We start from the raw sequence: 26,865 nt of genomic DNA, 5'->3' as shown, positions 1-26,865 counted from the left end.
GTAGGACAGACATCTTGAATGGCAAGGCTTCCAAGCCCTCCTTGTTCCATTGTTCTTTTTGTCTTTACCAACATTAAATTAGAGAGAGGGCATATTGGCAAAAAATAATGACAAGACTGGAACCTTGCTAGAGACAAAAAGGTCAAACACAGCCAAAGATAGCATTGAAACATGACTCAAAAACCTTTAGATGCAGGAAAACAAAAGGAAATCTGATTGCTGCTGCCTGCTTTCTCCGACTCGAAATAAAAGGGGCAGATGGCTAGGAAGAAGAAAGACAAAATTTTACTACATTGCTGCTATCATTTCAACACAAATAGATAAGGTTTCTGCAAAGCAGATTTCTATCAACTTCTCAGAGCTTGGAAAAGAGGAAAATATGATGGCAGTGAGTGCTAAAATGGGATTTTTTGAAAGGAAATAACACTGAAAATTAGAAACAGTCAAAGCTGTAACCAGAGCTGAGCTGTATCAAAATGAAATTGTTTTCATTTTCAAAGAAATGGTAAGTAAGTGCTTAGACGTAGAGGGAAAACACAGGAAGAATGAGTTCTTTAAATCCAGTGGTTCCGGTTTTCGATTTCTGTTACCATTCCATGACTATATACAAAGTTTCTTTTATTAGATTTTATTATTCTTTCTGCACCATTAACAAAATTGGAAGCCAAATTCCAATTATATTTTGTTCCGATGACATATGTACAGAAATGGTAAATTGTCAGGTGTTACACTGTAATTGCTACACTGACAGAAAGCCTTTTTTCCATGTGGCAACAGAAACTGTTTTTTAAAAATATTTAGAATTGTTATTTAACATTTAATATTCCCATAGCATCCAGAATGTATGCAGGGTGAAACCACTCTATTTTAGGCAGTGTATAAAATGCAATCTCTGCCCTGACAGAAAAGGGACGTAGAACTAAATCACTTTGAGTGGCTTGTTAAGTATTTCTGGGATTTAATGTATTGGCATATTTTGCATTTCTGGAGTTATTTCTAATTGTGATAGGAAGTGAAGGTCATGCCACATATCTGTTACAGTGAATTTAATGAAGCTGTGTATAGCTGCCTACCTGCCCAGAGACTTGGTCTGTGCTTAGAGGGACTGCACTTTTTACCTGCAACTTCATCTGTTAAACATGATTAGACTATTCAAGGCCTATAAATCTTCTCCATGTCAATGGACAATTTACAGTCATCACAGAAGGAAGCCTGTAAATCCTGAAACCTCAGATTTAAGTCATCAGGAGAACCTAACCACATACTTGCATATTAAGCATAAAAAAAAAACCTCCTGTGAAGAAAATGAGAAAAAAAAAATGTGCAGTTCAGATAAGAATGTTCTGATTGAAACTACAAGAGAAAAAAATGCTAGATTTCTTTTTAAGGCTATCTACAGGTGCTATTTTACTTGACAATGGCAGCCACTTAGGATGAAAACCATTTTCCTGCAGGTTTTGCTACCCAGGTCTGGATATCTGGAACATGTATCAGGCAAAAGGCTGCCTAAAGCGATTTTCTATTGTCAAGAGAGAAACTCAGGAGAAAAGTCAGAAGAGGCTCAGGGCAAGTCATCAACTCTAGGGCATCATATCTATAATATGGCAGATCTTTACTGAGTCCTGTAGAAGATAAGAGGCACAGATGCCTTCAGAATTTAGGAAGAAAGCAGAAACAATATTGCACAGTGCAAGGGCACCACATGGAAGAGCACACACAGCAATGAAAGCTACAGACTCCTGACACTTGCAGTCAGCAGTGCCCTGGGAAAATGCTGCAGTTTTCCTGGCAAGGAAAGCCGTAGGAAATGAAATCTCACAAGCTGAAGTAGTATACAATTCCATCAACATTACTAAGTAGCTGAAATGCTTATGTCTTTAAGACCTCTTTGTCTAATAAGAAGTACACTGCAGTATTATATGCCTTCTCTCTCTCTCCCAGAAACATTTGCCATGACATTTCCCAATCAAAATGTGTACTGAATCTTGATCACAACAATACAGAGCCAGATTTGAGCTGACTTTCACTACAGTCAGAAAAAAATCTGAAAGATTTCACAGTACTACAGCCACAATCATTGAGAATCAGTAGGTACATTAGGAACAGACCCCTTATGGACAGGGATGATTCAATTTACTCTGTGAAGTAAAAATCTCTTCTTCATGACTGCTAAATGACAGTGGTAGGTGGGCTGTTAGCAAACTGCCTAATTGGCACAATAATCAGATATGCCAGTAAAAAGATGACAAGGGTGAGAGGGCAGTGAGGGAATGCAGACATCTATCTGCAAGCCACTCATCCTCAGCTTGTTTTCTACCCAAGGGAAAGAAACTGGCACCTCCTAGGGTGTGAGTCATCTCATGCTAGAACAGCCAGGCAAAGTAGGTCAGATGAATCACACCTCAAAAAAGCTTTTCTGTATTCATTGACTATACATGCCACTGGTTTAGATAGAGATGTCTAACGAGCCTGGTCATTGGCAATTAAGATCAATACATAACTCCTGGGAAATAGACAATAATAATATTGTTTATTTGCACACAAAGAAAATAGTTGTAGAACCCACCTGGAGCTGAAAGTCTTTTACTGTCATGCCATGACCATAAAGGTTTTAATTAAATATATATTTTGCTTTTATCCATAAGTAAGTCACCACAACTCAACTTTTTACCTGAATACCATTAATATCAGGATCATGTGCCAGATAAAAGAAGTGGTGCATGTAGAGGACAACTGATCTCTTTACCCTGAGACACTGCTTAGTCAGATTTATTAAAGGTCATTTGCTTACACGTCAGTGCAAGTATGTCCAAGCTACTTTTTGTGCCATTTTGAATATATAAGGTGCCATTTTGACTCTGTTAGTACTGGGTTTTCCCCTCCCATCAATGAATGAACATTTCATACAACTGCAGGACTAGTTTGAAGAGGTTTGCAGCTCAGACACTGAAAGAAACTGTGCAGGCAAAAAAACCCACTGTGAATAGACTGCTTGAAAATGGTATGCAAATGTAAATATTAAGGGTCTGAATTATGGCAGCACAGGAGCTTCTAACATTTCCTGTTTTCATTTATTAACACTCGAAAGGCAATCATCTTGTTTAACACAGAAAAAAATGTGCAGCTTCCTAAGCAAACTGGGAAAAAAAAAACAAAAAACCATCAGGCATGAGCATCAACAATTATCACAGCACTGAAACAGCTGCTGCTTTAGCAAGGGAACTGACTGCTATCAGGAACAAGTCCTCATCCCTGCAAACTGCATGCAGAGATTGCATACCTTACCTAGAGGTCTCAGAGGTATTTACTGACACTAGAGGTAGGTAAAATCCAGCTTTCCACTTTTACTCAACATTGTGGAAAGAAGTGTGCATAAAGAGAGTCTCGTTGTCCATTTTACTCGTCTTCCCCCAGCAAGGCATGCACCTGTGTAAATGTCTTCCCTGTTTTTTCTCCATAGTGGCTTCCCAGCCCAATGTACTGTGCTTGCCTTGGATACATTTAATTCCCTCCGTAGGAGGTGGTATGGGACTATGTTTCAGATTTGTGATGAACACTGTGCTAATAGCACAGAGATGGTACAGTGTCGAGCATCGTTTACACTGGGTCAAGGCCTTTTCTGCTCCTCAGCCCAGGAGTGAGAGGGCTGGGGGTGCGCAGGGAATTGGGAGAGGACACGGCCAGGACAGCTGATCCCACTGGCCATACTATATCATGTCATATTCAGAAATAAAAACTAGGGTGGTGGGGCTTTCTGGGGCTGCTTTGCCGCGGGAAAGGCATTGTCCTGCTGGTGGTTTTTGCCACCAAGAGCACCTGGAGGTTTTTGCATCAGTTGCTTTTCTTGGGTTTGTTTCCTTTTTGTTGTTGCTGTTCCTTTTTAGTTATTAAACTCTCTTTGTCTTGACCCGCAAATTTTCTCTCCCCATTCCTTCCTTCTCTCGCCCATCCCACTGGGAGGAGAGGGAGCGAGCGGCGAGCTGCCTGCTGCGGTTAACCACGGCAGCCGCCCTATCTCCCCTTTCGGCTGACATTATTTATCCCGCTTCTTCGTGCCTCTCCCATCCCTTGGGCCAGCCCTTCCCGGTGCCCAGCAGAACCAGCGGCGCTCCCAGCCCGGCCGGGCCTCGCTGAGGGGCGCCGGGCAGGCGTGGGCCCAGCCCGCGGTGGCAGCGGCCATTTTGCCGCAGGGAGGCGGCGGGAGCCCCCCACGGGCGGTGCTGCGGAGCCGCGCCCGGAGCCGCCGCTGTGCCCGCCGCGTCCCCCGCCGGGCTCACTGCTTCCGCTTCTCCCGCCCCAGCTCCGGCGCCAAGCGCTCCGGCTCTGCCGCCCGCCGGCCGCCTTCCCCCATTGCCGCCGGCGCCCGTCCCGCCCGCATCCCCCGCGTCGCCGGCGTTGCGCGGGGTGACGGCTGCGAGCGGCCGGCGGAGCCCGAGCGAGCGGCGCGCTGAGGCCACTCCACCCCCGGCTCGGGCACCCTTTTCCCCGCAGTCGCCGCGGCTCTCCCGTTGCCCCGGGAAAGCCGAGGGGGCAGACGGGTTGCCGGGCGCCACCGGCAGCTGGCACCTGCCCCGGCCCCGGCCCCGACGGGCGCCGCCCTGTCCCGGCCGCTCTCGTTTGCAGCAGCGCTCGCCCGCCGGTGCTGTGACGGCCCGCGTTTGACGGGCTGTTCTGCCCTCTGTGCAGCGAAATGCCCAGCGTGGACTCGGGCAAAACCAGAAACGGATGGGGGAAATAGGATACAGCTTAGGCCCGGTTAAGAGTTTTGACCCTGTAGGTTGAACTGTGTGATGAACTTCTCATGACCTAGGGAAACACAAATGTGTGGAGATTTTTTCAAATATTTCTTTTGGATGGGAAGTAGCACGATTTTAAGTAGCACAGTTTTAAGTAGACGTTGTGACCCACTGAAGGCGGGCACAGTGCTGTGGAACCTGGCCTATGGCGTGCCCAGCCCATCTTTAAGCACACTCCATAATTGTCATGTGTGCTATTCACAAAGCAGTGTGTAAGACCCTAACTTGATACAGAAGAGCTCAAAATAATCATCATCAGTGAGAAGTCAATGGTGTTAGTTAGTCAATATATATTGGAAAATGCTTCAATTACCTTACATTGGTCTTGACTGATGCTTAAAAGTGTTTGATGTTGCATTTTCCAAACAAGGAATTTCAGATCAGTTCATGGGTTTGTCAAGGTAAATCTTTACGGGGTGAGTTAATCAGATTATTGCCTGTCAGCTTCTCCCTGTCACCTCTGGGTGCTTCAGTGCCAGCTCTTGACATTTGTGTGACTCTTCAGTGAGCCAGTACATCTCCTGAAACATTGAAAACTTACATAAGGGAAAATGTTTAATGTTTGCAGTAATGTTTCTGCTGGTTGGTGATCTGAAGTGGCTTACCAGCTGCACAGGAAAGCACCAGACTTGATGCAAGGGACAGGGTGAAACTGGGAGTAATTAGTGCACTTGTATATCAACTCATCATTTCTCACTAGAGGAACTATCTGTTCACTTTCCCAGGAAGGGGGTGGACTTTAATTTTTCTTTACTGATGTATTATGAAAAAGGGTATGGTTTTCTTAGTTCAAGTAATTCTGTTGCATGAGTAGTAAGCCAAATGCTATGGCCCTACCACTTGCTAAGTAGGTAACAGAGGCACTGCTCTAAAACATGGGTTTTGCATTACCATTACTTTAACAGCATAAACCAGTATTGCCATCCACAAGTCAGTCCTGAAATGTTGTGAATCATAATCCTAAAATGGTAGTGTTACACTGGAATTGCCCAATCTAATGCCTCAGCAATCTAATGCAACTGCAGGGCACTAATCCAGAGGGATCTAATGACTGGGAGTAGAACAGTAGGATGGAGAGTGGGAAGCTTGATTCTAAGAAAAAGTAATTTTAATTTCACTTGTCTGATATATATTAGAGCAGGAGATTATTTTTGAGTCTCAAGTTATCAAGCTGATGCTATCAGCTAATCAATGAATGATCATCTTTGGTGTAGGTTGAATTCAGAATTTTCTGATATAATTTAATCAAGTAACAAATTTAGAAGAGTGCTGCACTGTAACTGCATTTAAATTTAGCTGCTCATTTTGCCTTCATGTTTTACTGAATGCTACCTTTTTAAGATTCATATTGAAAACACTTTTCATAATAAACCAGTAATTTAAGTAATGACTTGGACATAGGTTAGCATTCATAACTCACTGAGTGTGCTATTAACAGCAAATCACTAACCATTTAATCAGTAACCATTTTTCTTGTTACCAGGTTTTGTGAACAACTGCTTCAAGATTAACATAACCAGCCTGAAGAATTGTTCTCAATGGGTGGGCACATTCAGAAAGAGCCCTGGAATCAGAAGAAGTCTGAGAACAGAGGGCACAGGGGAACTGAGGGCTGTATCCCTGCCCACAGCGTACCCTTTCTGCCCCAGGAGACTTTAATTTGATCTCCTCTCCAGGATACTTTCAGGTCCCACCCTCACCCAGGGATTACTAGGTGTCTTAACCAGGTAAACTCTCAGGAAGCAGGTCACTGTGCACATAAGGATGAACCCTGACCACTGGCTGGGTTGGCACAGCATAGCAGGTCTCGGTGCTTTGCCTGATGGTTTGGGAACCAGAGTGAGAGAAAAGCAGAAGTGTCTTGTGGACTGAGGTCTTGTGTGAGTGTGTAAAACTTCAAACCATAAACCATAAACATAGTGAAACTTACAACACGTAAGAATTTTCCTCCATTTCTTTATTCCAAATAAATTGGTTAAAATTAGGTATATGGATACCGCTAAAGGCATTATCATTTTTGTAAGGCTTTAAATGGGTTGAGATCAAAAATTTTAGTAAGAACAGTTAGGAAACTTGGCCACAACACAATGTGTTTTGAAAACAGAATTTTATACTTAAATATGTATTTATGATATGTGAAAGCATTAAACACCTAGTTACTTGAAAGCAAGGTAGACCAGTTGCTGAAGGCATAAATTAATTTTTACAAAGTTATTTCTGTAGCACCAGTAACTAAGGAATGATGAATGGCTGTGTGGGCAAGGGGAAACTTGTGGATGTTGTATATTTTGACTTTACCAAGGACTTTGATGTAGTCTCCCACTGTACTTTTATAGCTGAATTGGTGAGTTCTAGATTGGATATCTGGGTCATAAGGCTGCTGGAAAATTGGCTAGGCCATCAGGCTTGAAGTGTGGTGATCTGCAGTATGACTGCTTGACTCTGGGATCAATACCTGAGCCAATATCCTTAATTCCTGATTGACAACCTGAAGACTGAGCACAGGCTCAGCAAATTTGATGACAATGATGAGTTGGGAGGAGCTGTTAGTATGCAGGAGGAAAAGGGTGACCGTTCACGGGTGGGTGTACAGCTTGGAGAAACATAATGGAATTCAACAAAAATCAAGTACAAAGGCCAGTATCTGGCCTGGGTAAAGCCCATGGATCAGTGTCTCAAATGCAATGTTGTAGAAGACACAGGCTCCCTGGTGAAGAAGCTGCCATGAGCCAGCAACAGTTTACAGCAAACAAGACTGAAGGGCACCCAGGCTGCCACAGCAGGGGTGGCCAGAAGCCTGAGGGAGACAATTCTTCCACTCTGCTCAGCACATGCTGAAGTGCTTAGCTTTTGACTCCCAAAAAGGTCCCAAGGGCTGCATTAGGTCAGGAACTTGGCTTTGTTCAGGCTGAGGAAGAGAAAGCATAAGGAGAGCTTAGTGCTGTAATCAGCCATGAAATGTGAAAGTCTAAATAAGATTGGGAAGCCAAAGTTTTATCCAGTGTGCATAATGGAAAGATATGCAATAGAATGCACCTGCATATATAAGTGTTTGGCTTAGTATAAGGAGAAATGTTGAGCAGAGTCAAGTTGGGCAAAGGTTGCCCAGAAGGGCTGTGAAGTCTCTATCCTTAGTGAGTGGAACTGGGGCAGAGTACTGTGCTCCAGGCTGGACCTGTCTTGAGCAGGAGGTTAATTACAGACCAGGGGGTCTTTTCCAATCTTCACCATTCTATCGTAAGCTGGTCAGCATGGTTTTTGTAGTGGAAGGTAGTTTTACCAATTGTTTTCAAAGGATTATGGATTTATTTAGGGAACATTAAAAATAGGCTATTCCAGGTTGGTTTTAAACCAACATTAAACAAACCAATCAAATGACCCTTGGAATCTAGAGGAATCCATTCAAATACAGAGGTTTAGATTTGAGATAAGAGCCGTGGTTTACATATGCACAATGATGAAAATGCTAGAGATGGCAGTAGCTTGGAATGACTTGGAGATCATTGAAAGTGATCCTCTCAAGACAAGATTTGAGACAAATATTGTAGCAGAAAAGACTTTGACTAGATTTGGAAATAAGAATGCCTTAGGAAATCATGCACTACACAGCTTAGTAAAAATTCTAGGACTGCCATGTATCAAAAGATGTTCATTGTTCAAAGAAACAAAACCAAGCTGTGAATAGAAAGCCAACCTAAGACAGGAGGTTTGGGGAGCTTAATATATAAAAAAGGGAGCTGAGATAAGGCAGTAAATGTGAGAAGGCTGTTGTATATGGTAGAAGGGAAGAGAAGCCTATGGAGTTGCTACCCTGGGCCCAAGAAAAGTGGCAGGTGAAGCAAGGTAAGTTCAAGAGCACCATACTATCAGCTGGAAAAATTAACTAAACTTTGGAAGAACGTAAAAGGGAAGATCATGGATATATCACATTACAAACTGTAAAATGGGATAGGCATCATTCAAAAAATAGTTTTAATACATTTTGAAAGACTGGATACACATGCAGAGATCTACAGCAGGTTGGGCACAACACCACTACTTGCCTGATACTGATGGCATTTACATGTTGTTTTTCCTCAGTGTGCTCCAATGTAGTCTCTTGAAGACTGTAACACCTTGATCTTAACTGTTGTTTTAATACAATTTTTTGTTTTGATGGTTTATAGACAAAACTGAAGGTAAATGCAAACTAAAGCTATATGCAAAACCTCTAAATGGGAGGGAGAAAGAAGATACAAATACCTATATCCCTGTTGTAAATACAACTTATAGCAGTAAAAAATGCTTTTGCTAGAGTGAAGTCTTTAGTAGTCTTTAACTGGTTAACTTAAGCTGGCAAGTGGCAGATTATAGTAACAGAAATTGTTGCAGTGTACTTTGGATGGAACTTTTTAGTTTGAAATATTTAAGCCCTAGTTGGTGAGCTTGTTTATACCACAGATAGACCCCAATACTGCTATTTTATTACTTCTGAAGAAGTCCTAGTTTTTCCACGTATTGATCGATCCATAGAGTAGTTTCATATCATAAGAAGGTCAGGCACAGATTTTATCTTTATTTCCATACATCAAAGTTACACTTCAAGTGGTTAGAGCCTTTTTTTCATGTTTCTCAACCAAAGCACACACCTGCAGTAGCTACCACAAAATATGCACCTATTACCATTCTAACAGAGTGTAGTTGTTACTCTATTTTTTCAATCTTCTGCAAATATCACTTGCCAACAATAATTTATAGTTATTTTCTCCATCTACATGAAACAGAGGTAAGTTTAAATTGTTCACATTCTGTCTGTTGCACGTTCAGACAATATTTGAATGTGCAGCATCTTTAAAACTCAGTAGTAAAGTGTTAAATAAGTAGCAGTATCAAAGCATCTCAAGGATTTAACATCTTGAGTTATTTTACACTTTGCTACAAACAGAATGACAAATCTACACAGCAGTGTCTATCCTACACACTCTTCAATAAAAGGGTTTGTCTTCATAGTCTTTTTAAACACTTCACACCCTTGTGCAACTATGAATTTAATGGAATAAAGATGAAGACCATTAGAACTATTTGTTCAAACATTAGAAGTCTTCCATTAGAAGGTTGTGATATATAATCTGAATCTTTCCGGATCAGCTGAAAATTACAGAATGCATAGAATTTCCTAGTGCTCTCTAATATTTTCACAGAAAAATACTTTGATTTATGCAAAACCATACTTATCCTCTCTACATAAAAACCTGAATTTCGAAGAATCTTTGTATATTCCTTATGGAGTCAACTGGAAAATATGTTTTTCTAGACATGTAAATACACTCTTTTAGAAATGGTTGGTATCTTTGGTTTACTTATATGTTGTATGAGAAAAAAAAAAGTCTAAAATGGAATGACTACCTAATTACCTGAAGTTCATCCTTCATTTCTCCTAACATGAACTTTGGATAAGATCACCTATTTTGTAGGTGAAAAGAGAAATTCTCTACAAAACAATGAAACACAATGCTTATTTTGGTAGTGCATATTAAGTAAGACAAGGCTTGATTAGTAAAATGAATTCTTAAGGATAGTTATAAAGCCAAAACTGGTAATTTTACTTGTTCCAGAATTAGTAATCCTACTCTTTCTGTATCACCACCTCCTTTATAAATATAAAGTGTTACAAAAATATTCACAATATTATTTCTGTATTAATCTATTATTCCATATATTATTTTGAAAAAGTGCTTAAAGAGGCAAGTATATGAACTGCAAACTCATATCCTTCCAGTTGCCTGAAACCCTGATCCAGTTGTTTAAAACCCTTGTTCAGTATAGAACGAAGGGTTGACAACTTTCATTTTTCCTCCTACAAATGCTCTTCCTACTTTTACATTTTCCTGTCAAATTAAGTAACAGTTGCTTGAAAAGTACAGTGTGACTTATGTTCAGTGTCAGATGAGCAATGTAGTTACTTCTAAATAGGAAGTTTCATCTCTAATGTAAGGCTTTGAGAAGTATTTACTTGCTTTCATTTTTTACCCTTCTTCTCATTATCTAATACTTTATATTCATCTAGCACAGCATGGCCAGTTTCTTTTGCAGTTCTCTTTACAACAGATTTGATACCAATATTTTCAATGTTAAATGCTGTAACACCAACATTGATTGCAGAATTCATAGCGTTGTCTGTAGCATGACCAGCGTCCTCTCCATACCTAAAGAAAGAGAGCAGTTTCATAGATTTGTATACTTAGTATTTTAAGCTTCACTGGAATTCTTTTGAGAGCAAAAATTCAAGCATTACCAAGAAAAAATAGTAAGCACATTGTCTGAAGAATAAAATTAGAATTTATAAAGCCATTTGAATAAAGGCTGCTCCTCTATCAGATCAATTGCTCTTTGAAAATACCAGTATGCTTCTACTCTTTTTCTTCAAGAACACTTCCAGTCTTTCTCCCTTTTTCCCCTCTAATTTTGGAAAGTAAAAAGCCTATCTATAGAATGATAACAAGGGAAGGCATAAAAGCTTTGTGCAATAACTAAAGGTTCTTTTTCACCTTAGTTCTTGGGTAAAATCCCTACACCCTCTGCACAGAAAGCCAATCGTATCCTGGGCTGCATCCAAAGCAGCATGGCCAGCAGGGCGAGGAGGGTATTCTGCCCTTCTACTCTTCTCTTGCGAGACCCCGCCCTGGAGTGCTGCATCATACAAATCCCCAAAGGGCCCAACAAAACTATCTTGAGGAAACAATGAAAATTATCAAGAGATAAAAACCTTTGCTCTCTGCCATCTGCTGTGAGTCCAGCTTCTTTAAGCTTTAGTGGGCAAGCTGGCAGTCTCAGACTAATGACTCAATTGTGCACAGAGAGCACAATGAAGGAGGACAAGGGTTCAGTGAGAGCAGTAACTCCAACTGTTCTGGGTAGCCAGACATTTCTCCAGAGAGCACTGCAGTCAGACAAACCAGGGCAAAGGGAAGTATTCCTGGCAGCATCAGCATCCCAGCAGTCAGCAGAGTTACTTTTTCCCTGGGCTTGTTATGACCAGAGATTCTTTGAGGACCTCAAGATAAGGCTAGAGAGAAGCAAAGAATATTAAAGAATCAAAAAACCATTATATCATTATAGCAGCCAGAGCATGTGGCTGGAACTATCAATGAGACCAAATAAAAATAATTGTGGGTTTTTTGTTTTGTCTTTAATCCTCTTGATAGAGCAACAGCCTTGAATCACATCAGATTTGCAGGTCAGAGAATTATCTCACAGCAGAAGCATTTGACAGTTTGATTAGTTTGTCAGTTTGATTATCTTCATCTCAGGAGCATCATAAGCCTCATTTAAAGTAGGACTGTAGCTTACCCAGTACAGTAAGACTAAGAACTTCTTAATGTCTGATGACTAATTTTTTAGTTTGCCTGCCTAGATTGCATAATTTTTAACTTTTTTTTTTTTTTTTAATTGTGCAAGTATATACACTGCATCTATTTAAACAGTTTTTTAAAAAGGCAGTCGCATGCGACTTTGATAGACATTATTTCTGAAGCTACGTTTTCCCCCCATTCCAATCAACATGCATATGATAAGTATCTTTTCCATCCAGGAGGGTACTGCAGCTAAGTTTTAGCCATTTTTTTATTTAGAGACACTGATGGTGCTCCTTTGGCTTTGCTTCTATTAAGTGAAATTGAGCTCATTCACTAGTATTTTGAGTGGCAGACATCTTTGTCACTGAAATAAAAAAACAGCTCACAAAAGGGAGATTATGTAAAATTTTAATATAATTGTAAGGATAGATTTTAGAGATTACATATAAAATATTTTCCATCACTTTAGAGTTAGCTGCAACAGGTAGTTACTTATTGTTTTTCACTCTTAGTGTCTGTTGTCTGCTGATCTCCATATTTCCTATATTTGTATCTAAAACGAAAACATTAATGTGAATTTTTGTGAAATGACTACCATTACAACTCCTCCTGACGTTCCTACTGCAAACAAACATTACCAATAAACCAAAACTGACTAGAACTTTGGTATTTGGCCTCTTATTTGAAATGCATCACAACACAACCCTGAATGCCAATCTGTTTAATAGAGTATGCTGATGTTTATCTTGTTACCATGGGCTTGTAGCCTGTATGCACTTTCAGCAATCCTTTTAATATCTCTTTTACTACACTTATCACCAATTCAATTTTAACTGCTTGCTTCTGCTTACTCTTCACTTTCTATTAAATCTACTGCCCTCTTTGTGAGGGGTGCATTTCATGTCTCATAGTTATTTCAGTATATTCCTTTGTACTCCACAGAATATTCCAGTACATGCATACAGCTTTCATCTTTCCATCAACTTAGTAACATCATCTTGATCCCAAATGTTATTGTCCTCTTCCCCCACTATCTTTTCCTAAGAACATTGGTATTCTGCAAGTCAAGGCTGTTCTACTATTACTATATATGCCTTAGATTTCCTTACAAAAATTTCTTTTTTTGTACTGCTTTGCTTTAGCCAAACCTGCTGATAGATGAGGTTCTTTAATTTTTCATAAATTTAGCCAAGTTAGCATAAATTCAGGATTAGAGCTGGGAGGTTTAAACCAGTAATTTTTTTCATGATGATATTATACCACACAGCAAAGATACAAATCTGAACATTATTTGTAATACAGCCTGAAGCTGCAATACTTCTACAAAATAAGAATATAAAAATACAATAAAATTATTTATGTATTATAAATTATTATAAATTATATATAATTAATATTATTATCATGTACAATATCAATATATATAAAGTATATTATATAATATAAATCTATAATTTAACAATATATAATATTTAATATAATCTTTAATATAATTATATATTATACATTTTATTGTATATTAATTATCTATTATTATATCTATTATATTTATATAAAATTTATTAAAACAAAAATTAAATTTTAAAAATACTTCCTACAATCATTTACTTGTTTCAGATTTTTGCATACAGGAGATGCTCATTACTGTGCACTTACCACCTTATCATGTGCTACATAATTACAGCAAAGGAGGCATTTCAGTTAGCTTCCCTGCACTTTCATAAGCTTTTTTTTGCCAGTATTCAGAGATAGTAACAGTGTGCTGTAGAAGGTGAAAACAATAAAAACATTACTTACTTGTATTTGACCGTTTTTACAGTCTCAGTTGAAACACTTTTAGCAATGCACTTTGCTGCACTTTCTAAGCCTTGCCACACTGTTGAAAACCCTGTAGAAACAATCAGCTTATTTGAGTTCATATCATTAAAAATATGCCATTAGAAAAAGTCCAAGGAATTTTTATTACCTTGAACTCCACTTGCTGCTACTACCAGAGCACCATCAAAAGTAGATTTGCCATCTTTATCCTTCTTTAGGGATTCTGGAACTAATTTGCTGCCATGCTTCTTCACGTGTGGAGCCAGCTCCTTTCCAACACAGCTCGCTATAGAACACACCCCTTCAACTACCACAAAACAATAGTATGCAGATTATTTATTAAGAACACAGAACATCCTTCTTTAAAAATCTTTACTCATAATTAACCGGAAGCTTCACTGAAGTCTGAATTGATGCTTCTATTTAAATATGCTTATATGAAAGACATTTTAATTCATGTGTAAGTGCCCAACTGATACAGAGCAAACTTATTTTTCAGGTTCTACGCAGCTCCAAATCCTAAGAAAAAAGTAAGGTTGGCCTTGTGACTAAAAAGTGTCTTAAAAGACATACATACATCTCATAAATTTCAAATTTCATGAAACTGTTCCCACTGCTTTGTTATCTCCAACTTGTAGATAGAGAACAAGCTGCTGCTTTCCTGACTTGTCTTCTGTAGAAGTCTTTCTTACAAGCATTCCAGCTCTTCAAAGTAGTTTCATAAGATGTCACAATTTACTTTTAAACTTGGATGAGTCACTATATTTACTATAGTAAATAAATATAAACATTATATGCAAATAAATAACAAATAAATAACAAAAGTAAGTTACTGAGAGATGTTAGGGTTGCCAGGCACCTCTGAATAGGCATTTCTATTTTGATATTTATACATAGACTTGTTTCAGGTGTGCGTGTTTAAAAACATGCACACACACATTCTCTTGTGGTACTGTGTGTTAGTAACCAGTGAGAGTAGAGTTTTCAAAAAACACGGTTATCAACTTTAAAAAAAAAGACACCATTTTTAATTAACTGTCTAAAACTTTCAAAAGTGTGTCAAACTTGAGACTATACAGACTATTATTTTAGGAGAGAAAAGGATGTCTCAAGGCCAAGCAATATGTACTAGTCTTAAAGCACGTCTCTCGCAGAAGATAACTAGGCAAAAAACACTGATCTCTGAATTTTACCAGGTCAGTACCTCCTCTAGTTTACAGGCTAGAGAAACCAGCATGCATTTTATGAAGTTTTTATTATTTAAGGCAAAAATATTAAATTCTATGAGATGGAAAATTTTACCTAAGAATTGGCTGACTTTCACAGCTCCTCCAGTAGCCTGTTTTGCTACATGAAGTCCCTTTGCTACAGTTGGGTTGACTTCCACAGGCTTTTCTTCTGGTTGAATGTGCTCTCTCAGTTTAGAAGCTCCTTTGTGAATAGCTTTACCCGTGTATTCTGCTCCTTTCATTAGGCCCCAGCTTACCCAAGATGCACCTTCAAGGCAAAAATTGTTTTTCTTAGTATGTACAGTTTTATAGACTGGGATTCCTTCAGCTATCCCTCCTCTGTCTCTGCAACACAGGAATGTTTAGAAACATTCCTGATTACAGTTTGCAATTATATTTTCCCTTGAATGGGCCAGAACAGAAGTCCTGCAGTAATTTCTGCACCTATACCACCACTTTTTACATTCATTTTATTAACATTTAATACAGCCAGCCCACATGCAAATGTCAGCCTAATACAGATACTCAGTTTTTCAATGGATATGCAAGCACCAGCTGAGTCACATCTCCATGGTATTAACAATCAGGGAAACATACAAACCTGACCCTTTAGTCCTCCTTGCAGATATGTTTATTACAATCAGCTAGTGGCCATTACAATATTCCAAAGGTGCATGGTTTTTATAAAGCTCATCAAGGCATCCTTTAGAGGATCAACACTGGAACTAGTGAACAACTACTTCTGATCACTCAGCTTCTATCAGCACCCATGCATTTAGGTGAAAATACTATTTAAATGTTACTCACATTGGTTTCTATTCAACACATGCCCCTTATTACAGCTGTACCTGACAAGATTCCATGGGCAACTTTCTCACTCCATTCTGGTAACTCTTTCTGTTCTTCTGCTTCTTCAGGTTGTGGCTGGATATGTACAGTCTGAGGCAAGTGAACTGCATCACTAGAGGAATCAGAAGGCTGACAAGTGAAAGCAAACATCTGAGCATCTACTTTGTAACATATCACTATTTCTGGTTTTGATTATACACATCCATTATCAAATAATACTAAAGTTGTGCATGCCTTGGGTAAGTGTACAGAAACTCAAACTAAGTTTAACACTCAATTAGTTTTTCCACAGAAATCCTAGATGTCCAAAAAAGCTTATCGAACAGGTCAGCTTTTTTGTATGCTTTTTTTATCCAGCTACAATGAAAGTATTTGCTTGCCAATGCAGCCATATGGCCAAATAAGCAGGGAAAATTTACACTAGTTCACCAGCAAAAGAGATAAGAGACTGTCCATCTCTCATTTTTATCTTTTGAGGCAGAAGTCAACTGTTGTTATTCAGCATGGAAACTGCAGTCTTTGGTTAGAGAATCCAGCTGCATTAAAGGAATGCAGCTGTTGAGGTTGTTTTGTTCCTCATCCTTTCCTCCCAAATTCAGAAATAAAGGAGATTATTCATTCTGTGTGCTGTTGCTGCTTTGTCAGACTGGCACAGCCAAGGAAAACATCAAACTGTGCACAATACTGACCCCTACTTAAGGCTGGGTGGACAGGTTCTGGGTTACTTCATGTCAAGCTCTACAGTTTCTGGAGTAGATGTTAATCATTCAAACACAGCAACCACTACTATAGTTTGCTAAGTGCTTCCAAAACATGTAACACCACTTTACACAGTTCACAGACAATGTATAATTAAACTTTAATTACAGAAACCTAAAAAACTGTAATAGGTTTAAGTTTTTGTTAAGAGAACTTTTCTAATGTAAAAGTAAATAAGCCCTCAAACATTTCAAAGATTGAAAACATTGCTAGTTAGTGACAGAAAGAAAAATCATTTTTGTTTAGTCTATAAGAGTCTAAAGTGCTCTAGAGAGCATTTATAGATTAAATCCAGGGGCAGATCAGAACACACAATACAGAACAGTATTTGCTATTACAGGGAATTCTTAAATTCCCCTGAAATATTTACTAGATATAAAAGCAGGGTGTTGCACATAGCTGAATGTTGTAATAAAACCAACATTAACAGGAAAGAGTAAATTAAACCTCAGGAGGTTGGTACACAGAAAAGTTAACAATGATCACTGATAGGTGCTACATTGTCATTTACTGTGTGACAGCAATGTGAAATCTGGTATTCAAGAAATGTCTTCAGCATGTGACCAAAACACTCAGAGGGCTGGGCAGGAGAAATAACTTCAATAAACAGCTATAAGTAAAAACCAAACAACAACAAAAAAAACCTATTAAAAAACCTAAACTATGTTCCAGATGTAATTTAGTTATGCCACAGGTTGGATCACTATATAAAAAAACAGTAAACAAGACTTCTAAGATCTACACTAAGGAGCAAAAATGGATTCTCTAACGAGAGAGGAGACTCAGTATTGCAATTATATTCAATACAATTTATCAGTTAGATTCTCATGACTACTACATAAAACAGACACTTTAAATGGCCATCAGACTAGGCATTGGCATACTTGTGCTATATCACAGTTTTTAAAACTCCAGAAATATGCTGATTTGAAAAATGTGGCAGGCTGCAGTAACTGAATTGATGTTTGACAAGAAACCAAACAACAACAACAACACAAAAAAGCCACCCAACAAAAAGTAACAAGACACAGCATACACAGCTGCTGTCAATCAAATCAGCAGTTCTACATGCATTTCTGTGACAATTTTTTTTTTTTTTTTTTTTTTAAACTACAGGATTTTGGAATGTCCTGGGATTTACCTGGACTTTGTGGCCAGACCTCTGTTTAAATTTATCTTCAAAATGTGCTCTCTTAGCTGCTGGGAGCTCTGAAGGTAACCCTACTCTCTCATGGGATCCTGGCACCTGCGACATTGTATCAGGGAACATTAACAAAAACACAAAAGTTTTAGGGAAGTAAGGATCTAGTAAGATACCAAATTTGAACTACTTCTACGCAGGAAAAATGACAGAATTTTATCCAGTGAGTCAGTATCACATAATTCTGTAGTACTTTCTCCTTTTAAGTAAAAATTAGTGGCTTCCTGTACTAGTGAAATTCCCTGCTGAACTCATCAGGATTTACGCCATAACAGAACTCCGTCTTCGTGGGATGCTCCAAACTGGTCCTTCATCATCACTGCACTCACATTTTGTGATTCAACAAAATTCTTGCATGAAAAGATTTAATCATGCTAAAATCTTTTAAGTATTTATTGATTACCACTCTTCCTGAAATGATGCTCCAGGCCTCTTACAGTAGTATTTTCCACTTTGCTGCAAATCACTTTATCTTATTGCACATTTGTTAGACCATGGGGGTATTTTTTGTATCCTCTACCTGTCAACATCTTACTGCAAAAAGGCACCAGATTAATCTACTTTGAGATCCCATTGGAAGGCAGATTTTTGAGGTACTTATTATTTTCACAGATCTTCTCTATGGCAGCTTAACATTTTTCAACTGTAAACAAATTTAGGCATGATATTCCAAGAAAGGCATCACCAAAACTACACAGAGTCGTGTGCATGCACACATAAGCAAAAGCATGCTTTCTCCTGAACACATAATTTCATTTTGGGTCCTATGTTCATTTTAGGAAAAACAGAGAAAATATAAAAACTGGTCTCAATTCTACTCTGTGCTGAAAACTTAGTATTTTAAAATTTCTGTTGTCTTATCTCATAGGACTTACAGTTTCATTACAAAGTTGCCTTATCATGGCTACTTTTATCTGTTTCTCACAGATGACCTTACCAACCAAGACAAAAACCTGTCTTTTTATAGGAGTAAATGTAAATGTGAGAATGTATTTATAATGGACACCTTTCCTTATTGGCTTGTAACTGCCCAGAAATTTACCTGGATACGTAGGTCAGACATCTGTTTCAAGAGATCCTCAAACAGCTCTCTGTCAGCTGCTGGAAGTTCTGAAGACAGCACTACTCCCACGTAGGACCCTGGTATCTGGGACATTGTGTCAGGGAACATGTAGACCCCAGTATTGCAGCACAGCACAGGAGACTGGGTACACATCAGAGGATACAACCAGTCACAAACCTAGAAAAAACAAGTACATAGAATCAAAGGATGCTTTTAAAAAGAAAGATAGGTAGACCATATTGATACACACCATAAACTTGATTTTCCATAAAGTTTCTAGTGGAACCTTCCAGTGAAAGGTTCCCTGCTGATGGCAGCAGGGGTGGAACTAAATTATCTTTATGGTCCTTTCCAACTCAAACTGTTTTACGATTCTGTGATGAAAAATAAAAAGCCTTCTACCGTCTTTGCAAAAAGAAAAAACAATCCCCATGTGATTCTGGAACTATCACTCTTGGTTAGTTCTGACAGTCTAATATAGAGAAAATATTAATTTTCACAGGACTAGAATTCAGGCTGGTACCCTCTTAACTGAGATCTCGCTTTGAGGCCCAGATGAAAAGAACGGCCAAACAAGTCAGGATTCACAGTGCCTGTACCACTCTGGAGATCTCAGGACAGGTTTATACAAAAGGACAAATAGAAATGCATGGCTGTCACTGGCCTACTGTTGAAGACTGCTAGCATGAGTGGAGCTGAACCAGCAGACCTCAAATCAGCTAAGCTTAGCAGTAACAAGGACATCCAAAATCAGAATCCAGACCAGAAACACCATGTTCGTTATAGAACATGCCTACGTGAAACAAGGACTGAAAAAGTACAAATAATGCATCTTTATTTTTTTATTTTTAGTTCTGAGTCTGGATAAACACGGACCCTTAAATTTCAAATTATCAGTTGTCGTAACTGCAATACCTTATCGTTAATTAAGAATGATAGGGGTAGCACCCCAACCCCATTTTATCCTGATTTGTTACAATAGGTAAACCAAAATGTCTTCTCTAGGTGATCAAATACGTCAATTTTATGAAATGGAAAGACATGTTAAGTCCTTCACATACTGGAATTCACCAGAACAGTGAGCACCTGAAAATTTTGGGAAGACACAGAGAGGCTTTTCACAGAGAGAGTTATAAAAGTGTGTATTTGCAGAAAAACGTTTCTGCAACACCTGTAACATCCTTCATATTATTCCAGGGATATTTAAGCTCAGAAGAGCAAGAACCTAAGAAGATTGCCTGTTAGAGCTTTATGACAGTTCTTGAAATTTTAGTTAAAGGAGAAAATTATTTTCCTGTTACCTGAAGAAATGCCGGTGGACGATTCCGAGCAGCTTCACTATCCGTATCCAAGAACTTCACGATGCGCAGATATCCAGGATATGAAGGAGCACTAACCTGCCCATCAGGAGTCACAAAAAATATCTGTACTCCTTGGGGAATCAAGATCAGCTCATCTGCATCCACTCCCAGGTTTTCCAGGGGAGGTGGCTGAGTACATTTGTTGTTGTAGTAGTCCTCGCTGACAGAAGAAAACTCCCCAGAGTCTGTGCCGTAGGACACAGTGAAGTGGCCATTGGTAGCTTGAGGAGTGTAGGCAGGAGGTGCCTCATTTGGCACACAAAGAGGTTTTGCAGAGGACGGACTCATAGCTGGAAATTGCCCCTGACTCACAGCTGCAACACTTCCACCTGCTGCTGGCGGCTGACTTGGTACAAACAGAGAATTAGGGGGAGGGGGTCTTTCTGGCTTTTCTTTGGAAGGAATGGAGGGGTATAACTTGGGTACCCCAGGAGGGGTATCCATCAGAGCAGGAGATGCTTGGGTGTTTTGCTCTAGACTGCTGAGTCGAGCGCGAACGTTTTGCAGGGTCTCCCTCATCTTCTGTTGCATTTGCCTGGCAGAGTCCCACTGGGACCCTACACATGCAGGACCCTCTGACGGAATGCTAACTCCTCGGAGCAGGTGGTCAAGCCCTTGCTCATAGTATCTTCTTGCCTCTTCCTTCTGACCCAGTTCATCTGTATTCAGTCCTTTATTGATAAAAATAAAGGCCTTCCTGTACTCTTCATTAATGGCTTTAATATTTGCATCTTCTTGCACAACCGGATCCTGCAGTTGTTCCATTACTGCAAACTGGAACAAAAATCAATAAGAATAGACAGAGAGAAAGCCAAACAATGTTTACCTTAAAATAAAATGTCCTCTTAATGACGACTCTACTGCATGTATTAGCAGAAATCTGTCTCGTTGATTGGAACAGTGTCTGATATGTATGGTTATCTCCTAATAACATTCAGATTCAGCTGACATGATTCCAAGACAGCAAGGAATCTATAACCATCAAATCTAGTTACATCACAGATATTTATTTCTTAAAAGTTAAACCTCAGAAGAACATGGATGATACTAAATTTTTCATCTTCAAGATAAGTAGCAAACAAGAGGAATAAACACATAACTTTAAAAAATCTAACTTTTCAAAAAATATCTCTAAGGTATTAAAAAATTCAGTTACCATTTTGTCTATTTAAATAAAGGCTGAACTTACAAACAGTACATTTCCATTTGAATAATTTAAGAGAAAACGCTCATTTTTAAATCTTGATCAACTAACATCAACACACAGAACTGTGAAACACTTTGAACAGTTAAAGCTGTGCTTTACAAAATAAAAACACAGAATTACTTATTTACTTTACAGTGTTTATAGGGTGAGAAAAGGCAATTGGTATTTTACACTCCTTGCTCCCCTGGTGACAAAAATTGAAGTACCAGTATGTACAGAAATTTGCAGGTTCTAGGTCCCTTTTGGAATGTATTCCTCAAACTCCCTCATGTATTTCAACTGAAGAGCAGAAAAGAATCCAGTAGGTTTGTTTGAATTCTAAAATGTGTTAATTCATTGTTTTAACTGTACACAGACTGTCAGCCTTGACCAAACACAGGAAATAGAAATAATTAATTCCAATGAATTTGGGTTTGTTTTGGGTTTTTTTTTGCTGGCAACCTTGAGAGGCATTGTTAATTCACAAAAATCAGGCAATTATACTAGAAGAGAATAATGACTGTGGACAACAAAAATGGGTTACTATATTAAAGAGCAGATATTTTCAAGCAAAACCATGATTCTCTGCTTTAAGACAGATGAAAGAAAGGAGACATTTGTCAATCACAATGATATTAAGCCACAGAAAACATGGAGGTAAGTAAAATACTAAGTGCAAAAATAAAAATACTTCCATTACATGGGCAGAAGTGTTAACACAACCATACAGGGCATTGGTGAGAATTCACACACTGAGCCACACTCAAGGAAGCTGTGCCAAAAGAGGAAGAGGTGGACAGGTTACTGATTTGTTTCTTGATGAATCAATAATTCTTCCCTAGAAAGGTGTAGGTTTGGCTTACCAAGACAATACAACAAAGGCTAAGGGATTGGATTAGTCTCTACAAATATAATGGATGAAAAGAAGAAAGTAAATCAGTAAAGAAAAAAAAATATTGGGAAAGAAAAAAGAATTCAATCCAAACTTGTAATAAAATCCTGAAATAGTACCTACAGTACTTTAGGTTTACTTAATGTCTGTTCTTGTTTTGAACTACCAACAAACTAAAAAAATAATCTGGGAAATATCATTCTTCTACTCCAACAAAAACAGAGAAAAGACGAAAAGTTTTTAAAGAGGCAATGAATGCTGTGTTCTACTCCCACGCTCTTTATAATCAAAATGCAGACAGCATTTAGGTGACTACTGCATTTGCAGTCACACAACAGAAGTGCCATGTCATCTGGGAGGCATCTGTTTTTATGATGCTACAGAATCCAGTTCCACGTAAAAGTCAAGATGTGCAGTTCCAGTGTGGTAAGAGACATGTAGCTCAGAAGATAACAGGGGTGGCTTGAGAAGGCAGCCCAGTGGATTGGGTCAGCAGCAACTCAAGTCACCAGGTTCACTGCCCATCATGTAGCAAATTTTGGGCTGGAGAAGATTTTTCTGATTGACTGCAGTCACTTGCTGCCAGGAGGCTCAGCGTCTTTAAGCTAAAGAACAACACTGGCATAAGTGTGTATTTAGTAATCACCAAGGACATCACCTTTAGAAGTTAAAAGCATGCTCCTGACCAGCACAACAGCAAGCAATTAGAGTAAAAGCAATTGGAAAGAACTCCATACAAGGTTGTGAATATAGCTGTATCCTTACAGCAAAAATACCTGGTGACAGCCAAACCACATCACTATATGTCAACACTTGCATTTACGATTGAAAACTCCACTTTTCCTTTTAAGTAGGGTATGAAGATGAAAACCAATTTAACAGTAAAGACCTCTGATTTGAGAATTGTAGGTTCTTAAAACACAGAAAAAGTTTATAAGACTGGGAAGGACAAGTTTAATCTATCATCACTGTTTACTTCTCTATTGAGCAAAATGTACTGGTTTGAGATTTTTAGTGCCTGTATCCCCAAGCCCATATAAAGTCTCAAGTTCTTATAAAGTTCTCAAGGCTTGAAGTAAATGATTTATTTGTATGAACACTAGTGCAGTACAATAGTCCCCTTTGCCCCATGTTTATTGATTTTTTTTCTGGGTGAGCCTAATGCAAAGATATTGTACAGATTTCATATCATTATTTTGCTAGAGATTGTTAGCATATAGAAGAGACATCAAGTAAAATCCTAACTAATTTCAACTTAATATTTTATTGATTTACTCTTCACTGTATAGTTCTCACACTGACAGCAGCATTGTTCTTGCTAAAGCCCAGTCTTTACTGACACTAGAAAAGGTCTGTAAGGAAATGGAGATGTCAGCACCATCAGTGTCCACACAGCACTGGTGCACAGCAGGGCTATAAAAGCTGCCTCAGGAACTCTGATTGTCTGAAACGTCCCAAGTTTGCAGTGCAGTTACCTCCAAATAATGCATTTGGTTGGCAGAGCACTTGGAAATGGAGGAAGGACTTCACAGTAGATTTCAAGATAAACATGTAACTAAATAACTAAATGTCAGCCCAAAGAACTGAATTTCATTAATTCTTAGTAATTGATTAAAATTAATACAAAAGAATGGATGGTATTAAATAAGCTTATCTAATTGATCCCTCACAACACAAGAATAAATATTCTCTGAAAGAGAACATTTAAATAGAAATCTGATCATATCCAAGGACTATCCACATACAGTATTATTTTCAGTGTACGATCTTAAATAGCATTTAAGAGTCCTGCATGTTTTAATATTTATCTGTAATCCACTTCTGTACAATGCTGAATCTTATTCCCTCTGTAATTAATGTAAGCTGTAATTAATTAAGTTGTAATTAATGGAAAAATGCATATTACTGAATATTGAGAGTACTGCAAGCCAATCTTTGGTCCTATGGCCCGTTCAGATCAGCCCAGACCTGTACATTTAGTTTTAATTGAGATTTAGAGGAACTTGTCTCAGAGAAAACCAGTCCAAACCTGAGATAAGAGCTAAAGGGCACTGTAGATAATCACAGATCAATCCAGCACTTGAGCCCTTTTTCTTTCATCAGTCCAGATATACTCTGGTTTTAAGGGACTTAAATAAGGGAGGCTATAGTGCAACAATGAAACGTGTTGTAAGCTAACACCTCACCATCCTTCCTCTGAAGTAGCAAAGCTTACTTCATTAAAAAGCAATGTATATTAACAAAAAATACAGGTCAATGGTGGATCTCACCACTAGACTTTAAACATGAAGTCTAAGGCTTATTAAGCCTTAAGATGATTAAACAGCCTGACTAAGGTAGGATACACTTGCCAACTCACTATTTCTGAAGGAGAGTAAGGGAGGAAAATGCATAACAAATTTTAAAAAACCTCAAACTACAACACCCTTAATCCAAGACGTCTTCTTATCTGTCAACTGCTTTTCTCTCAGCCAATGCAAACAATTGTTTAAGCCTTATTTACGTATGAAAAGAGCATGTAAGAAAGTATTAGTAACTTTCAAGAATTTGGAGAATTAAATGGTATCTACAATATAAACTAATACAAGCCAGCAACTAGCTAATAAATTTACCTTTTTATGCTTTCAGTTTATTTAAATTAATTTGCTTAAAGAAGCCTTTGAATTTTTCATGAAGAGGAGGCCTACTCCTAGTTTTTTAGCAAAGAAAAAAAATTGTCAGGCTAGACAATATCACAGACTAGACAACAGAAAGAGTTAATTAGTTACTCTCAAAATTACCAAATACGTCAATAACTGCCATCTTCTGATGTTTCAACCTACACCTTCTTCTCAGGCCAGTATCCTAGCACCTACATTCACTCAGCCAGCACGTCTAGTTTTCCTAATCTACTGCTATTTTAAGACTATTTCTGTCCAAATAAAAGCGCTTCCTTCTTGACTCTTTGGTCTGCACCTCCTTCACATGCTGTCACCACAGAGCTTTCAGCCCCGGGTACCTACTTGTCACTTCTCTAAAAGAGAAAGCAGAGAACCAAATAATGCCCTTCATCTCGCAGCTGCGCTGCCCAGCACTGACATTTTTCGCGGCACCGAAGTACAAAGCCATTGTACCATTCCAAAATAATGCAAGATCATCATGGAAAATTCAGTGTTATGTAAGACTGCTATTTAATACTATTTCATTAGCTGTGTGTGCCTGCCGGTTTCTGATCACCACCAACAGATTCAAGAAACTCAGAACTACCTGACACGAATCCTTTAAAAACAAAACAACAAGACAAAATAAAAGGAGCATTTTTCCGAACTATTCAGACAAGGAACCTCTCAAGACATTCAATGCATTATTTACCATCAGGATTACTTCAACCTGCCCAGATCACGGCCCCCAACGCCTGCCCGCGGGGGCTCCCAGCCCTCCGGCGGTAGCTCGGCCGCACCGCGGGGCCCACGGCCGTCGCCCGGCCCCGATCCCGATCCCAATCCCGGCCCGCTCCGGTGCCTCCCGCGGCCTCCCCTACCCGCCCGGCTCCGCAGGGACCCCCGACAGCCCAGCCCGACCCGACCCCACCGCCGCCTCACCGAGCCGGGCGCCTCCGCCGCGCTGAGGCCGGCCCAGCCCCGCCTCCGCCCGGGTCAGGCGGCAGCGGGCGGGGCCCAAGGGCCGCGGCTCCGGCGTCACCCGGAGCTGGGTGGCCTGAGCTCTGGGAGGAGCTTTATCAATTAATAAATTAATAAACAACTGAGCTGTGCAATTTGTCCTGGTTTTGGTGGGGTTTTTTGTTTGTTTGTTTTTATGGGGTTCTTTTTTTGTTTTTTTAATTGCTCTTGGTGTGTGGAGGAACCGAAAGCTGTATGTTGATTTCACTTCACTATAAATTAATTTAGCTGGAAACATGGAAGATCGCTTCTCTTTTGTCTTCTGGTTTCTGTGGCTGACACCACCACCTAGGATGAACACGTCAAACTGAAAAATAATGTGTAGCCCCAGTGATACCATGGAGGATTTTTTTCCTATTGTTTTTCAGTAGCCAAGTGGCTTTGCCATTTGTAAGGAATTGAGTTAGTAATTTATATCTATATATTTCTTCATCTTTTAACAATAATCTGTAACTCTAATAAGCTGTATATGTGTGTACAAAAGCAGATATACCTAAATCCTAGTTATGTAGTTGGTATGAATATCCAAAAAATGGAAAAATAAGACCTAAGAGCTATCATTCTGAACTCTTCCCTTTCATGTCATACTTTCACATTTCGACTGTTACTTTAATTGTGCCAAGAGGCAGGCTGCGCTGATCAAGGTTGTATTTCCAAAGGTGGCTGTCTCTTGGTGAGACTTATTTACCAGCCTGGGCAAGCTGGAGCTGTTTGCTGC

General features: G+C 39.1%; 2 protein-coding genes across 7 annotated transcripts in view; both read right to left on the bottom strand.

Moving 5' to 3' along the window:
• The window catches only part of CCDC169 (coiled-coil domain containing 169), a 30,849-nt gene extending 22,822 nt beyond the window's left edge, over positions 1 to 8,027 (bottom strand). The window contains 2 exon segments of the mRNA XM_058835510.1: positions 4,278 to 4,678; positions 8,001 to 8,027. Of these exon segments, the coding sequence (XP_058691493.1) occupies positions 4,278 to 4,678; positions 8,001 to 8,027 (428 nt within the window).
• On the bottom strand, positions 6,765 to 26,149 carry SPART (spartin). 6 transcript variants are annotated; one of them, XM_058844481.1, is made up of 10 exons: positions 25,840 to 26,028; positions 20,351 to 21,184; positions 19,029 to 19,226; positions 17,927 to 18,031; positions 16,026 to 16,155; positions 15,251 to 15,445; positions 14,097 to 14,255; positions 13,928 to 14,018; positions 12,623 to 12,683; positions 10,843 to 10,981 (listed from the first exon to the last, which is right to left on the bottom strand). In XM_058844481.1, exons 1-9 carry the CDS (start codon positions 25,840 to 25,842, stop codon positions 12,623 to 12,625), a joined length of 1,776 nt encoding a protein of 591 aa, XP_058700464.1. In that variant the 5' UTR covers positions 25,843 to 26,028; the 3' UTR covers positions 10,843 to 10,981. The 6 variants fall into 6 exon arrangements, with proteins under 6 accessions (XP_058700438.1, XP_058700446.1, XP_058700428.1 ...); XM_058844489.1 differs by having other exon boundaries at positions 10,856 to 10,981; positions 12,595 to 12,683; XM_058844455.1 differs by lacking the exons at positions 12,623 to 12,683; positions 25,840 to 26,028 and adding an exon at positions 26,070 to 26,149 and having other exon boundaries at positions 6,765 to 10,981.
• Positions 26,150 to 26,865: the final 716 nt, after the last annotated feature.

This window comes from Poecile atricapillus, chromosome 1, assembly GCF_030490865.1.
Source record: "Poecile atricapillus isolate bPoeAtr1 chromosome 1, bPoeAtr1.hap1, whole genome shotgun sequence".
In the NCBI taxonomy this organism is placed as follows: Eukaryota; Metazoa; Chordata; class Aves; order Passeriformes; family Paridae; genus Poecile; species Poecile atricapillus.
The sequence above is the reverse complement of the archived record's forward strand: the minus strand, read 5'-3'. Positions and strand labels throughout refer to the sequence as shown.